General features: G+C 35.5%; 1 protein-coding gene across 1 annotated transcript in view; it reads left to right on the forward strand.

Annotated features, from left to right (window-relative positions):
* Positions 1-327: 327 nt before the first annotated feature.
* Positions 328-17,280, forward strand: part of CFH (complement factor H) — a 117,265-nt gene continuing 100,312 nt past the window's right edge. The window contains exons 1-5 of the mRNA XM_062210736.1: positions 328-496; positions 10,281-10,466; positions 10,805-10,910; positions 13,545-13,621; positions 15,119-15,307. Of these exons, the coding sequence (XP_062066720.1) occupies positions 439-496; positions 10,281-10,466; positions 10,805-10,910; positions 13,545-13,621; positions 15,119-15,307 (616 nt within the window). The 5' untranslated portion in view covers positions 328-438. The remainder of the gene's footprint in view (positions 497-10,280; positions 10,467-10,804; positions 10,911-13,544; positions 13,622-15,118; positions 15,308-17,280) is intronic.

Raw genomic sequence — 17,280 nt, forward strand, 5'->3', positions numbered from 1 at the left:
GATTTTTAAGAGCTTCATTAGTTTTCATTTTGAGGCTTACACACAATAGACCTGAAATGACCGAGTAATCAAGGGTTCATTAAACCCAGAGTATATCACCTGTTGCTACTTTGCACATTCCAAGAACCTGAGCTTGTTCCAAAGAAGAACATAGCCCAGTTTACAAAGAACAAATCAGAAAGCAGATTACAGCATTAACACTCCCTGTGAAGCCAGTGAGAACCGGGATCAAACTCTGGCATTGCTGAGCTTGTGGCTGAGGTTTCATTTACTTTGCAAAAGTTTCTGATGGGCGGGGCATCAACCCCTATTTCCTAAGCTGTGTTTCAACTTCCTTTTGGAGCAAATACTTTCTGCACTAATTTCAGTTTTCAGCAGAGGGAAGCTAGACGGAGTAAGCAGTGTCAGCTCATCAAAGTATCACTAACGATCCCCAAAATGAGACTTCCAGCAAAGGTGCTCTGGTTTGTGATATGCACTGTCTGTGTAGCACAAGGTAAGGTTTAAAAGGGAGACCTTTTTTCCACCACTTTATTATGAAACATTTGCTAGTCATGCTTTTTACATTGGTAATAAAATTTTGGTGTAGAATATGTGATTTAATTACTAGTCTGTAGCTTAGCGTTTGTGTGACTTTTAACATTGTTAAGTTTAAAAAATAAAAGTAACTCATTTGAATGCTATATATGATTATTATAATTTTATTTAATGTAAAGTTTAAAAACGTTTTAATGAATGTTTTTGAAAACTTCAATTTGGCATAATGGTTTCCTTTGCAACTATTATACAAAGTAATTTACTCTTTATGTTTAGAAGTTTCACCAAATGCTTTAAGTGTAGTCACATGCTTCTTAACATTTTAAAAACACTTCAAATTGATGAATAATTGAATTTATTTAAGATTTAATTTTAACTTTTTCAAAGAAAAGTATATTTATAACTTACAATTGATATCGCCATAGTCTTAAAAGTCTTGTAGAGAGGCATTCCATGTATTCTTATAATGAAAATACCATTTTAGGTTGAAATGCTCTTGAATATACAATATTTGTAGTATTTAAATTGTTTTTACCAGGTAATTTTTAAAAGCCAAAATTCAAGTATAATTAAAATAAGTTCAAACAAAGTAGAATTTGAGATATTATCCAAATAGAGTGCTACAGAATATATGAGATAATTAAATAATAATGATGTAAACACCTTTACATAATTGAGTCCAGCTGACTTGTTTCCATTGTATTTGATTTTTCATCAGTGTGCTTAGATGTGCTATCAGTTCCTGCTGGTGAACTGAGCAATAACACACTGTACTTGTAGTAAAAATAATAACAAAGCTTATTATTTCCTAACAGATAAGCTTCAGTGATTAAGGTAATGCTGAGGTTAGCCTTGTAATTTTCAGAAAATGCATGTAACGCACAGGCCAGCCAAGAAAAACATTCCGTGAGTTTTCAATGGAAATGGAACTCCTATCTGATCCCTTGTTGGCTAAGTAGTCTAAGAAACTAAACTACCTTGAGATTTCAATCAGTTTCAACAGTTTACCATACCTAACAGAAACGTATTCAAAACCTTGATAGTTTAAAACTAAAAACCAGGTACCGCAACATTTGCTTCTGGTTTTGTATGCCACGTTGAACATTGAATATCACATTGAGAAACTATGAAAGACTATCTGCTTACCCCAATCAGACATAACAGTGTTTCATTTCACAATTTGCTATAGCCCTGTTAAGAGTAAACATGATTCAAAAAATACTGTTCATTACTAAAGAAGAATAGCCAACAGGAAGAACTTATAAACTCAACTTGCCTTGTTTTTTCCTGTGTAATACGTGGGGGAACAAGTAGGAGCTTTTAGGTGCAATGCATTGTCTGCATTCACATTCCTTTTTGTGCAGGAACATTACTTGCTCCCTCCTGTAAATGTCCTGGCTCAAAGGAGTCGCCTGCTACTAAAAACTGGGTGAGATTTATTTACAGGACAAAGTTTAAACCAACACTTCCGCAGCCAAACTACATAGTTTCAGCTTTTTGGAACCTATTATGATCAAGTTGCATTAAGTAGATCTTTTAGATTTAGGGTCTAATAATTGTATACTATGTAAAATTACACCATAGAAATTCCAGAATGATTAACGTGAATAAATAAAATCTTGCCAAAACCTGTCCAAGTAAATCCTACTTCTGTTGCTTAAGGAGATGTTTTCTGATGTTGGAGGTTTGATGGCCAATAATGTCTTTCAGACCACATGTGACATTGTAGACTAAAGATTGAGTGATTCCATTTACTTACAGAAAAAAATCATTTTGTTATATATTATATTGTTTCAAGTACGATATGGTTTCAAATTTGAGTTAATTCTACATGAAAAATTAATTTTATAAATTTTTTAAAATAATTATAAATCAATAGAAATTGTTCTTTATAAGGATATTGTGTGACTGCTATATATAATTGTCTAGTTCAGAAAACTGGTGATGATTTATTATCCTAAATTTTGTTCTAATTTCAATGTGATAAATAAGAATTCTTTTTCTTTCTCCCTAAACACTTGTATTTTCAGAGTAGTGTGGGTATTTATATGGTGTGACTTAGAGTTGTTCAGTGTCCCAATTGCCTTTAGTATCTTCTCTCCTGCTATTTAGTTTCCATGTTGATATTACCGTAAATTCAACCAACCTGTAATTTACATGCAATAACAAACACTTTGCATAAATACTTAAGGGAGGTTAAATATAGTTAATTCACTATAATTTACTGTGAATTATTATAATAATCTAAAAACTTCCACACAATAATTTTAGGGTAGAAGGATGATGAAGAGGATAAGAGGAACAAGATGACATGATTGTGTAAGATGAAGTATTTCTAAGTAAAATAGATCTGATGCATGAAATGCTACAGAGAGTACTATGGGAAGAGGTAGAAAAATTGCCCACAGGAATGGCACAGGAGTGACAGATATACCAAGACAGGCTTTGCTTATTTTAACTAAGCATATCCTGGGAATGCATATGCTACAATTTTTGAAACATTTAAGTATTGTAAACTAAAATAATTCTAAAGTAGAAGTAAGTTCCCAAATGTAAGCAGAAAAGGATGGTAAAATATCCTTTATTTTTGCCTTTGTTTGCTAAGGGGTAAGCCAAAGTCTTCATAGATTATTTTTATTTGCTCAGTCCCTGTTGTGCAGTCTTTGCCAGTTTCCTTCTTCCCCCGATGTCTCCTCTTCCTGCCCTACTCCTACACCATCCACCAGCTGCCCAGGCTTTGAGATCCTGCCAAGGAACTCTAACTTGTGCTCCTTTAACTAGGGGTGTACCTTATCTATTTCTTAGCAACCTGAACAAGTGCTCAGAACAGAGTGCATGAAAAGGGCATGATATAATTGGGAGGAGAGGTGATAATTAAATTTGAGCTTAAAATTATAAGGAGATATTATAAAAATGGCCCAGAGAGAGTAAAGTAACTGAACAGAAATAAAATACAAAATAAAAAAAAAAGAAAAAATGATTTGACACAGTTCTTTTAACATTTTGGAGTGCCAAGATTCTCATAAACCTAGTCAACAGAAAATGTAATAGCTTAAAAAAAAAAAAGTCCTATAGAAATGTCTCTTCAGGGATTCTTTTTTTTTTTAAAAAGATTTATTTATTTATTTGAAAGGCAGAGACACAGTGAGGCAGAGGCAGAGAGAGAGAGAGAGAAAGAGAGGTCTTCCATCTGCTGGTTCACTTCCCAGATGGCTACAATGGCCAAGCTAGGCCAACCTGAAGCCAGGAACCAGGAGCTTCTTCCAGATCTCCTACACTGATGCAGGGGCCAAGCACTAGGGCCATCTTCTACTGCTTTCCCAGGACATAGCAGAAAGCTGGAACAAAGTGGAGCAGCCAGGACTCAAACCGGCACCCATATGTGATGCCAGCACTGCAGGCGGCAGCTTTACTCATCTTGCCACAGTGGCAGCGCCTCTTCAGAGATTCTTAGAAGTTTTTCTTTGGCTTAGATTCTAGTGATTCCGGACTCCAAACACTATAACATGAATTCAAACACACGACACACAGACCAGATATGCAACAGAGTTAAAGTAGTGAGAGTTTACTGAATTTGTGTAACAGAACTTTTAGGGGCATTAAACAGTAGTCCCCTGTCTTCTCCAACTTTGTACATCTGATACTGTCTCTGTGCTCTTCCATCCATAGTGCACAGACACGGAAAGGCTTCAGCTAGTTCTGTTTTCTTTCACTGATCCATTTGCTTCTCTGTTTATCCACTTTTTGAGAGACTGCTAAAGTTTATGTGGATGGATTTTTTTTTTGTTTTTTAATAGAAGCGTTACTTTAATAAAAATAATTTCAGTCACATAAATTGATAGGAAAACTTTTATTCTTTTGTTGCATTAAATTAATAAGAGCAAAGAAGCTAAATTTATCAAAATATAATATAGTTGTGGAAAATAGTTTTCTACTCACAATATTTGCATAATTGCAACTCTACATGTGCAATTTAGCTAATTTATTTTTCTGGTTAACTGAACACCAGCAAGTTAGTCTGAATTTTGAACGTGAAAAACACACAGATCAGTTTATAATTAAACAAAGGTTCACCATGTACAAATATGAGCAGGACATTTTTAAGACAAAAACGAAAACACACGGTTTTGGTGGTGGTGGTGGCAGGTATGTAGGAGGGAAGCTAGTTTTGTGATAGGGTATCAGCACCATCTAGTGGAATAAAATTATGTTTTCTAAAATTATAAAAATAGTTCATGAGAAATCACATGCTACACAATTCACTAACACAATTGTGCTAAAACTTTATATAATCTTCAAAGGAAAACTAGTGTGTATGACAGCCCATGCAAGTATATTTTGTTTCATAAAATACAGGTTCACATTTTTGTTTTATGAAATGCTGTAAAACATACTCAAATGATTATGTTCCATTATGCAATTTTATCTAGCAGATTATTTTTCCCCACTTGGCTTTTTAAAACAAATTCAAGAATACAATGATAAAACAATTTTTACTGTAAAATCAAGTAAGACAAGGAGTTTCCTAATTAAAATAATAATTTAACAAATATGTTTTAGATATGAGAAGTATCTCAGAATTTGTCACTTTTTAAAAGTAATGTGAAGGGTTTTACAATGCAACCATTGCAATATTAGGGTAGTTATATCTAAATTCAGCAGCAGACACTTAATAGTGACTGGGTTCTGTGCTATGGCTTAGCAGGGTAAGCCTCTTCCTGCAAAACCAGCATCCCATATGGGTGCTGGTTTGAGACCCAGCTGATTCATTTCTGATCCATATCCCTATTAATGTGCCTGGAAAAGCAGAGGAAGACAGCCCCTGTATCCAAGTAGGAGACCTGAAAGAAGCTCCTGGTTCCTGGCTTTGGCCTGGCACAGCCCCAGATGTTGCGGCCATTTGGGGAGTGAACCAGTGCATGGGAAAACTCTCTCTCTATTTCTCCTTGTTTCTCTGTAACTCTGGCTCTCAAATAAGTAAAAAATAAATCTTTTAAAAAACTCATTAACAAAATCAGTCAGCATAAGCTTAGAAATTAATTTTATGTCCTCTTTGTATCATTTACTTTTTTCTTTTGCAAAAATGAGAATCATTATATATGCTTTTTTGGGTAAAAAATTATAATTTATTGAAAAAACTAAAAATAAGTTGCTGTATATAAATGCTTGCTTTATTACTTTAATATTTTTAATCATGAAATATAGTACACACAACTGAATAAAATATGAATATACTATACTACAACTACTTATAATCATACATTCAAGAAGAATATGCCCAGCATCCACAGAAAACTCTTATGAATTTCTTCCAGATCAATACACTTGTATTTTTTCTGGGGAAAAAATTTAACTTGATTTTTATGGTAATTACATTTTTTAATCATTCATAGTTCCATAGCCTACATACACATCCTTAACATCCTTAGTAGGATAAATCTGTTCTTGAATTTTATATAGGGGCAGTGATTCTATAATTAACACACCTTTGTGCTTACTGTTACTTTCTGTGCACCTCCGTTTGTGGCATTGATTTTTATTATTCCATTGAATACATATAACATCAATTCTTATCCCTTCAACCATTAATGGACATTGGGTTTGTTTCCATTTTTGACTAAGAATTGTAGTACTGTAATCATTGCCACACGTGAAAGCTGACTCACATATGAATAGGTTTTCAATCATATTCATAGGAATACAACTACTGAGCAGCAATCATTATAGATTTCTTATTTATACCTCCCACCCCCAAATTCATATGTCAAAACGTTAACCCACAAATAGGACAGTATTAGGAGGTGAGGCCTCCGGGATGTAATTAGGTCTTGATAAAGTCATGAGTGAAGGGAGCCATGATGAGATTAAGAAGAGGAACAGATTAGAACTCTGTCTTCTATTTCTCTCTCTCTGTAGGTCATGTGATGATACAAGAAAATGACAGTCATCCGCAAACATTTAGATGGCCCTCACCAGGGTCCAACCAGGCTCCTTCCTAGGCTCCAGAAATATAATAAATAACATTTGAGTTGTTTGAGCCACCCAGCCTATGGTATTTTCATTATAGCTACCCCAGCTAAAAAACAGTGTACATCTTCAATTTCTTTTCTGATGTGAGGGCTTCCTTCCCATCAGGAATTCTCAATGTTTCACATTCTTTTCAAAGGTTGAGATTTTTAGACTTTTAAACATTTTTGCTATTGTCATTTTCCCCCCAAAAATGTGACTTATTATGTTTTTAATTTTCATTTTTTTAGTTTAAGTAATTTTTTTTTTGATAGGCAGATTTAGACAGTGAGAGAAAGAGAAACAAGAGAGAAAGGTCTTCCTTTCCGTTGGTTCACCCCACAAATGGCAGCTATGGCCGGTGCTCTGTGCCGATTGGAAGCGAGGAGCCAGGTGTTTCCTCCTGGTCTCCCATGGGGTGCAGGGCCCAAGCACTTGGGCCATCCTCCACTGACTTCCCGGGCCATAGCAGAGAGCTGGACTGGAAGAGGGGCAACCGGGACAGAATCCAGCGCCCCGACCGGGACTAGAACCCGGTGTGCTGACGCTGCAGGCGGAGGATTAGCCAAGTGAGCAGGCCAGTTTAAGTAATTTTTAAAAAGATTTTATTTATTTATTTGAGAGGTAGAGTTACAGACACAGAGGGAGAGACAGAAAGGTCTTCCACCTACTAGCTTACTTCCCAAATGGCCACAATGATCGGAGCTGGGCCGATCTGAAGCCAGGAGCCAGGAGCTTCTTCAGGGTCTCCCAAGCGGGTGCAGGGACCCGTCTTCCACTTCTTTCCCAGACCATAGCAGAGAGCTGGATTGAAAGAGGAACAGCTGGGACATGAACCGGCACCCATATAGGATGCCAGCGCTGCAGGAGGAGGCCTAGCCTATTGTGCCACAGCGCTGGCCCTGAGTAATTTTTTTTTAAATTTATTGATCACATGAGTTTTCTCTTTCATGAAAGACTTGTTCAACCTTTTCTCTATTTTCCTTCCTTTTGTGTGTGTGTGTGTTTACTAGTCTTGAAAAGTTTTAATAGCAAAGTTAGTTGTCACTGGTGAGACTTTGTAGAATGAGCTGGTGCAGCCAATATTTTCCTCCAAACTGTTATTTTCTTATAAATTTTGTTTATGACACTGTAGATGTTTAAAAAATCTTCTGTGTCAGTTTTGTTGAAGGTGTTTTTTTTTTTTCAAGGAATTTGTCTATTTCATCAATATTTTTTAAATGTATTGACAAACAGCTATTTATAGTATTCTAAAGTAAGATTTCTAGGGATGTTCCATTTTTATTCCTGAATGTAATTATTTGTGCTTTCTCTTTTTAAAAAATTTGACCAGTGTTTCCAGAATTTTATCAATTTTATTTATCTTATGAACATATTTGTTTTTAAATTCATTTATATTTTATACATATCATGTTTCATTTTATTTATTTCTTTTTATTATTATCTATTCATTAATCTTTTTCCATCATTACAATTCTTTAGCTTTTTGAACATTTTTCCACCTCTTTAATTTTATCTTAGCTATTACATTTACATGATTTACAAACTTTATATTTAGAATTTTTTATATTGTTCACTTCAAAATATTTTCTCTCATTGTGATTTGTTCATTGACTCATTGGAAGAGATGTACTAGTTGACAAACCCACTATTTTTTTGTTGTCATTTTATTTTTTTCTTGTAACATTCAGGGTCAGCGAATATATTTTATTTAATTTCAATATTTTAAAATTTATTGACTTACAGTATAACCCAATGTGACCTATTTTCATAAATCTTTGATGTGTTTCTGAAATATTTTAGGAATAATATTCTTTGTAAATTATATATTTTCCCTTTTTTAATATCCTTATGGATTTTTTTCTTGCTTCTCTCCCATCAATTCTCAAGAGAAGCACACCAGATATGATTTTGGATTTGTCTCTTTCCATATATATTTGTGACTCTATTACAAGATGTTATATAACATTTTAATTTCTTTCTGATTAGCTAACTTTTCATCATTATGGAAAGACCTTTCTTTAACCCCTTTTCTTACTGAAACTTTTCCTATGAGACTTTGGGACAATTCCAGGCTTTAGCAGTGCACCCTGATTCTGCACAAATTTTAGATTCTGTCAAGCTAATCACCTCCCTAAGTTTTTCTTCTTTCCCATTTGGGCAAAGCCTGACCTTCGATCTATATTCAGAGTTAGCAAACTTAACCAGGCAAGAAATTGCTGTAGAAATTGCCATATGTTTGGTTAAAGCAGGCCCATCCCACTTAGGTTTAGTTGTTTAATCCTTTTTGCTCATATAAGTTGCTTTAAACACACACACATTCAAACAATTTTTTGTTATTTTTTTTACAAAAGGGTTTATTTATTTATTTGAAAAGCAGAGAGAGTGAGACAGGGAGACAGACACAGAAACCTCCCATCCTCTGGTTTACTTCTCAAGTGCTAGCAATGGCTGGCACTTGTCCAGGCCAAAGCTAGGAGCTTGTAGTTCCATCTGAGTCTCCTGCATGAGTGGCAGGTGTCCAGTACTTGAATCATCTTCCACTGATTCCTTAGGCAAAGTAGCAGAGAACTGGATTGGAAGCTAACAGCCAGGGCTTGAACTGCTGCTCCAACATAGACTGTCAGCATTGCTTAACCTGTTAGGTCACATGTTGGCCCCCAAATTTGCCATAAACATATTGTGATCCAAGTTATTCTATCCTATTTGAAGGTCACCAAATAATTTTGTATTATCAGGGGATATTTTATAAATAATTTTATCTACCTCTAATGCATATTATTCATCTGACTACTTATTTAATGACTAACTTCCCTTTCTAGAGAGTAAGCACTTTAAGAACAAATACTTTGTTTTAGTCATTATTTTTTCTGCAGAACTTAGAACATGACCCAATATTTTCCCAACCAAAGAAAAACAGTAGAATTGGTGCAATGTTAAGAATAATATTATTCTTAATATTAACATATTAACATATTCAGAATAATATTTTTCTTAACATATTATTCTTTTTTTTCTTTTTTTTCTTTTTATTTTTTTAACAGGCAGAGTTAGACAGTGAGAGAGAGAGACAGAGAGAAAGGTGTTCCTTTTCTGTTGGTTCACCCCCCAAATGGCCGCTATGGCTGGCGCACTGTGGCCGGCGCGTGGCGCCTATCCAAAGCCAGGAGCCAGGTGCCTCCTCCTGGTCTTCCATGCGGGTGCAGGACCCAAGCACTTGGGCCATCCTCCACTGCCTTCCCGGGCCACAGCAATGAGCTGGACTGGAAGAGGAGTAACTGGGACAGAATCCGGCGACCCAACTTAGACTAGAACCTGGGGTGCTGGCGCCACAGGAGGAAGATTAGCCTAGTAAGCCATGGCGCCGGCCAGGTATTATTCTTAATAATATTAAAGTATATCCATTGATCTGGAAAATTATTTAGGTTATTTTTACAGAGTAGACATTATTAAAAATCATGCAGATTCTATTTTTATAGATGAAATGCACATTTTATGTATATTAAGACATATTTGGTTGGATCTATAACTATATGTGAGGTCTTCAAAAAAGTCCATGGAAAATATAAATTATGGATAAGCTATTCATGTATTTTAAAAGTTTTTGCATCAAAATAAACATCTTTTAATTCCATTTTCACGAACATTTAGATGTAAACTCATATAGATTTTTTTAAAACTGGACTGCCTATTTTAATGGCTACTGTCAGCAGTTATTTTGTCTTTATTGTCTGCAGATTGTAAAGAACCTCCTCCAAAAAAAAATATAGAAATTCTGTCAGGTTCATGGAATGAACAAACATACCCAGAGGGTACTCAGGCTGTTTATAAATGCCGACCTGGATACAGAACTCTTGGAACTATTGTGATGACATGCAGGAATGGAGAATGGGTGGCTGTTAACCCTGCAAGAGTGTGTCGGAGTAAGTACTTCAAACATTTATGACATTTACAAAACTTTTAATTAAGAAAATATTTGCATGTGACATTGTAGTAATACCTTCTGAATTATATCACCATTATAACCTAAATACAGAATAATACATCATTATTTTTTGAAAAAAGGTAGTATTGCTCTAAAATCAAAACAGGCATATATAGTTATATCTAATTATAAAATAATAGTTTTGTCATTTTCAATTTTCCTTATAGCCCGTGCTGTCCTTTACTATACTATCAATATACTTGTGCCTCAACTCCTATACAAAATGTGTTTCCTATTTTACATATTAATATCATATACTTTTTTTTTTCATTTTAGAAAAGCCCTGTGGACATCCTGGAGATACTCCCTTTGGATCTTTTCATCTCACAGTAGGAAATGAGTTTGAATTTGGAGCAAAGGTTGTTTATACATGTAACAAGGGGTATGTAGTCAGTATAATAAAAGATTTATAATCAAAATAGTAAAATGACCTGTATTAATGTATACTTCTAATGTTATTGTATTTTTCTATGTACATTTTTATACTACTTGAATCCTTTAGAAGAAATTGTTGGATATTGTAGGTACCTAATGATCATTGGTTCTTATGACTTTAGTCTTTCTTTGGTCACAACTGAGGGAGTTTTTTCAAATGCATTTTTAGCCCAACCATCAGTCATTTCTGCTAACTTTACACACATAACCAAATAGGTTGAAACCACGTGAGTCTGAACTAATCAATTAGCTCTTCACTCTTCACTTATGAAATATTTTTCATTCTAGGCTAATTTTCCCTCTTTAGGTTCAACCCCTGACCTGACAAAGAAAGTGAAAACTCATATTTCTTCCACTTGATTCTCTCCATCTCATCATTCATAAAATTTATAGCTTGATCAAAAATAGCTATGCACTTGCCTCTAACTCTCAGCTCTGTTTAAATGTTCTCCATCACCATTATCTTGTGAGTTCTGTTATTGCTGCTCTGTAAGAGTAACTTTTTCTAACATTGAACTTGAGCCTCCAAAAGAATTACATGTCTGTCAATGAAATAGTTATTGGGCCATCTAGCATCAGCAAATCGAAAACTTTATACTATTTTAAATTTTACTGTGGAAGTGTTTAAGCTATCTGAGGGGAATTTTGTTGGGATGTTTGACTTATCTGTGGAAGCTGGTGGTGAAACAGGATTACTATATCCATGATTTCGGCCAGCCAGCCAGTTTATCCTTTTGGATCCCTTGCCTTCATCCACTGTTCCTTTTCTGGATATCTGTTTAGTTGAATATCAACTCTTTAACAGGATGTTCAGAATGACAATCTAGTTTTACCACCTAAGAGAAGGCAGTTTTGAGAACACAGTCTGTAAAAAGATTTTCTGCTGTTTTGCCTGTGTGGGTTGCAGAAATGTGAGCTGTTATATTTTCCCAACCACCAACATGTGAACGATGTCTATCTCTTCCCTCCATGCCTATGTGTCTATGGGCCTTGGGTAAATTCTGCAGAGTATCTGAAAGTGTTCTGGGGAGTAAACAAGGAAATCTTTCTCTATTGAAAAATGGCACATTCTGCCTTGAAGAGCTCGAAGATTGACATAATTATCAATAATTGTGTTTCCTCTGCATAACAGACAAAGGATAAAAGCTTGACTTTACGTCCTGTAAATAACCTTTCTTCCCTTATAGAATTAGGAACTGATCAATGACAATAAAAACGACAAAGTGATTTTTGGAGAGAAAACGTTTGTTTCATCTGTCAATGAGCTAAGTACCTCTCACCTGCAGATGAAGGAAACAAGTGTTCATGCAGAATTGTTTAGAAATTAATGAAAAATACTGTTTTCAAAAATATCTATCATTATCAGAATGTTTCCCTATTATTTATTTTTTGAGAAAATGCTTTTGTCCCTTAGTGTCCATTATAATATTGAGACAATGTTTTACCTTGTTCTGGAGCATCTGACAATGATGGCACATTTTGTGCCAGCCCCAAGGATCTTGTAGTCAAATAGAGCATTTTGGGCTGTCTTGACAGGTTACAGCAATTAGATATGTTCAATATTAGTTGGGTGGGATATCCAGAATTGATTCAGTGAACACAGTCAGGAAAGGAACTATAGGAAAAAGATGGAGACAAGTACTGAAAATAAACCACACACTAAGAATGATTGGCTAGTACTTTATTTTTATTATATAGGAAGACTAAAATGTCAACAAAATAGCAGAATTATGGAAAGAAGAAATATGGGAAAACACGTTTTTAGTTATTTCTTACCATTATTCTTTTAATTTTGGTTTTGGTTATTGTTTATGGAAGTTATTATATTAATGAAGGTAATTAATCACATTGACTCAATGAAAAAAATAAGAGTACTGTGCATAAGACAATAATGAGTTTGTCTTGAACTAAATATTATGATGATTTCAAATCCATGGACCAGAGGGCTTGCTAGCCTTTCAAAAGAAGAAAATTTAAGAAAGAGAAAGAAGAAAGAAATTTTGGAAATCTAAGACAGAAAAGGGGAGGAAGGAAGGAAACAGAGAGGGATGCAAAAAGGAACAAAGGGAAAATAAAGGAAGAAAATAGGGAAAAAATGAAAATGCATATACTGTTAATTTTCCTTGAAATGGAGTTTCTGGACATTTAAAATGGTATTAAGCTTAAAACTGCATTTAAGGCACTGGTGCTGTGGCTCAGTGGGCTAAAACTATGGGTTAAGCCTCTGTCTGCAATGCCTGCATCCCATATGGGCACCGGTTTGAGATCCAGCTGCTCCACTTCCAATCCAGCTTCTTGCTAATGTGCCTAGGAGAGCAGCAGAGAATGGCCCAAGTGCGTGAGTCCCTGCACCCACATGGGAGACCTGGAGGAAGCTCCTGGCTCCTGACTTCAGCCTGGGCCAGTCCTAGCTGTTGCAGCTGTTTTGGGGGGTGAATCAGCAGATGTATGATCTCTCTGTCTCTCTTCTCTCTCTTTAGCTCTGCCTTTCAAATACCTAGATAATTTTTTTTTAAATGGTTCATTTAAGCACATATTAGCTCATTGCTGTGGTTTGCTCATTTACTTTTTGGATTCTTAGGTATAGAATGTTAGGTGACATTGACTACCGTGAATGTGCAGTAGATGGATGGACCAATGATATTCCTTTATGTGAAGGTAGGTATGATATTGATTTATAAGGTATATTGAAATGTCTAAAACAACTGAGGTTTTCAAAATATCAAACATTAAAATGAAAGTCTGTAATTATTTCTTTTCAAATTATTTTTATGGTTTCTAGTAGAGTACAGAGTAGATATCTCACCCTCTTAATTGCCACATTATTTCATGTTTCAATTAATAAACAGAAATACAGCCAGATCTGATTGAATTGTCAAAGTATTAGACATTATGAAATCTAAAATTCATTGTTCTTTACTCTGGGATCCTAACCATGAGAAAGTCATACAAATATCAGTGGGCAAATGAAGATCAGAATTTCAGCTACCCAAATTTAGGACCCAATGAAAGCATCTGAAATTGAGAAGATGGTTGAGATCTCTCCCCATTCCCACAAAGGGAGGTTTTCCTGTGGTCTTAGTTTTACTGAAAAGACAGGGAAAAAAGAGAGCTCTAATTTTTTTTTATTGATCTGTGAAACAAACAATGTGCATGAGAAAATATAGATTCTGTTTCCAAGTGTTGAACTAATAATCCAATTTCTAGTCATTTTAGAAATAGATCAATCAGAATAGTATTTCTTGGTCACATGGTGAGTAGTAAGTGGAGAAAGAGAAGGCAGTAGGGAAGAAAAAATGTGATGATCACTCGAAACAACTAAATGGTGAATGGAATATTTTTTTCTATGGAAGTGAGATGAAAGAGGTAAATGTTCTAGAGAACATCTTCACTGAAATCACCTGTGATGTTTGTTAAAAACAGAGATTTTTGGTTATTAAAATGGACTTATTTAGTCAGAATCTTTGGAGTGATTTGTCAGGAAGATATTCCTTGAATTTACATCTCAACCAGCAACAGGATCATTTGCAATAACATAAAGTTTGAATTTCAACTTTAGAGAAAATGGAAAATGCTTAGTAAAATCAAAAGAAGTACTCAAAGTAATCTACCACTGCTGTGGACAAAAAAGGAAAATTAAGGGCAAATTTTTCTGTTAAAATAAATTTTATCATAAAATTTGCTTTTAACTCTTTTAGGAATGCTCATGATTTTTTTTTTTTTTTTGACAGATAGAGATAGACAGTGAAAGAGAGAGACAGAGAGAAAGGTCCTCCTTCCATTGGTTCACCCCCAAAATGGCCTCTCCAGCCGGCGCTGCACTAATCTGAAGCCAGGAGCCAGGTGCTTCTTCCTGGTCTCCCATGCGGGTGTAGGACCCAAGCACTTGGGCTATCCTCCACTGCTCTCCCGGGCCATAGCAGAGAGCTGGACTGGAAGAGGAGCAACTTGGACTAGAACCTGGTGCCCATGTGGGATGCTGGCACCACAGGTGGAGGATTAGCCAAGTGAGCCATGGCGTCAGCCCCTTGCTGATGATTTTATTTATACACATTTTTCAAGATGAAGTGTTTCAATTTTATTATTATTTATATTTATATGTAATATATATTTATTTATAAAATATTTATTAGAAACTTACATTTATCTTTTCAGTTGTGAAGTGCTTGCCAGTGAAAGAACCAGAGAATGGGAAAATTATCAGTGAATTGGAACCAGACCAGGAATATTTCTTTGGACAAGTGATACAGTTTGAATGTAATTCAGGCCTCAAACTCGATGGAGATAAGCAAATACAATGCTCAGAAAATGGTATTTGGAGTGGAATAAAACCACAATGTGTAGGTAAGATATATTTACTATTTTTAATTTTTTTGAATATTCTTAGTTTTTTTTTGAAAATATGTATTTCAAAACATTATCCAATCTAGAGAATATAAAAATACTAATAACAGCAAATGATTGTCAAGCACTTACTCTTTGTAAAAGAGTAAAAGATTTAAACTCTTTGTGCATGTCATCTCCTTTTACCTTCAAAACAACTCCCTCATTTATGTACTCTGATCATTTCCATTTTATAATTGAAGAAACTAGGATACAAGAAGTTTAATTATATGCCCTAGGTTACCATGAGATAAAGAGTTAAGATTCAAACCTAGGTTCTCAGACACTGATGTCCATGCTTTAACTATGATTACATCATAGCTGCCTCTGACAGGTGGAAATAGAATGCTAAGCATCTCCTGCAAGTTGTAGTACTGACTTCCAGAACATACCTTTGTGAGTTTTTTTGTTTTGTTTTTAGTTTTTAAAACCAAGTATTCATTATTTATTTCCACTGATGCATTATGATGACATTCTATTTTTTAAAGATTTATTTTATTTTATTTTTATGAAAGAGTTACAGAGAGAGGGAGAGAGAGAGAGGTCTTCCATCTACTGGTTCACTCCAGATGGCCACAATGGCTGGAGTTGCGTCCAGCTGAAGCCAGGAGCCAGGACCTTCTTCTAGGTCTTCCGTGTGGGTGCAGGGGCCCAAGGATGTGGGCCATCTCCTACTGCTTTCCCAGGCCATAGCAGAGAGCTGGATTGGGAGAGGAGCAGCTGGGACTAGAATCAGCACCCATATGGGATGCCAGTATTTCAGGCCAGGGTTTCAACCCGCTGCGCCACAGCGCCAGCCCCGACATTCTATTTTTATTTTTATTTTTTGACAGGTAGAGTTATAGACAGTGAGAGAGAGAGAGAGAGAGAGAGAGAAAGGTCTTCCTTCCGTTGGTTCACTCTCCAAATGGCCGCCAAGGCCGGCGCTGTGCCAATCCGAAGCCAAGAGCCAGATGCGTCCTCCTGGTTTTCCATGCGGGTGCAGGGGCCCAAGCCCTTGGCCCATCCTCCACTGCCCTCCCAGGCCACTGCTGAGAGCTGGACTGGAAGAGGAGCAACCAGGACGAGAACCCAGCGCCCAAATGGGATGCCGGTGACACAGGCAGAGGATTAACCAAGTAAGCCACGGCGCTGGCCCCCTATTTTTTAATGAACACTTCTAAGAAGTGGCCTTGCTTTATATTTGCATGGCAAATTTCGTATAAATATTGCTGAATTTAACCAAATAAATCTTTGACTTTTAAAAAAGTCTGGACTGAACAATAAGTCAAGATATATTTAGTCATCATATTGCTGGCCTATCAATTGCATTATAATCAATTGATGATTTTGGCTTTGGTATTGAATGTCATTGAGAATTTGTTTAATAGCACCAAACTTCATTTCACCAATACGTGTTTGACAGAGATTTCTGTTCTAATTCACTTTTAACATTGTATAAAATCTCCAAATTATTTGCACTTTCTAGAGCCAGTCTACCTGATGGCGAGATACAAAGAAAAGCATTTTTCTTCCTAAGAATTCTAACAAAATTACTTTTTTTCTGTTAGTGGTTAACAAAGCAAATACCATATTCTTTTTTTTTTTGCTTTTAAAAAGATTTTATCTTGTATTTATTTGAAAGGCAGTGAGACAGACAGAGGTCTCCCATCCACTGGTTCACTCCTCAAATGCCTGCAATTTTTTTTCATTTATTAAACTTTTATTAAATGAATATAAATTTCCGAAGTACAGCTTATGGGTTACAATGGCTTGCCCCCTCCCATAACTTCCCTCCCACCCACAACCCTCCCCTTTCCCGCTCTCTCTCCCCTTCCATTCACATCAAGATTCATTTTCAATTCTCTTTATATACAGAAGATCAGTTTAGTATATATTAGGTAAAGATTTCAACAGTTTGCCCCCATATAGCAACACAAAGTGAAAAAAAATAC

Source organism: Lepus europaeus, chromosome 14 (assembly GCF_033115175.1).
Source record: "Lepus europaeus isolate LE1 chromosome 14, mLepTim1.pri, whole genome shotgun sequence".
Classification (NCBI taxonomy): domain Eukaryota; kingdom Metazoa; phylum Chordata; class Mammalia; order Lagomorpha; family Leporidae; genus Lepus; species Lepus europaeus.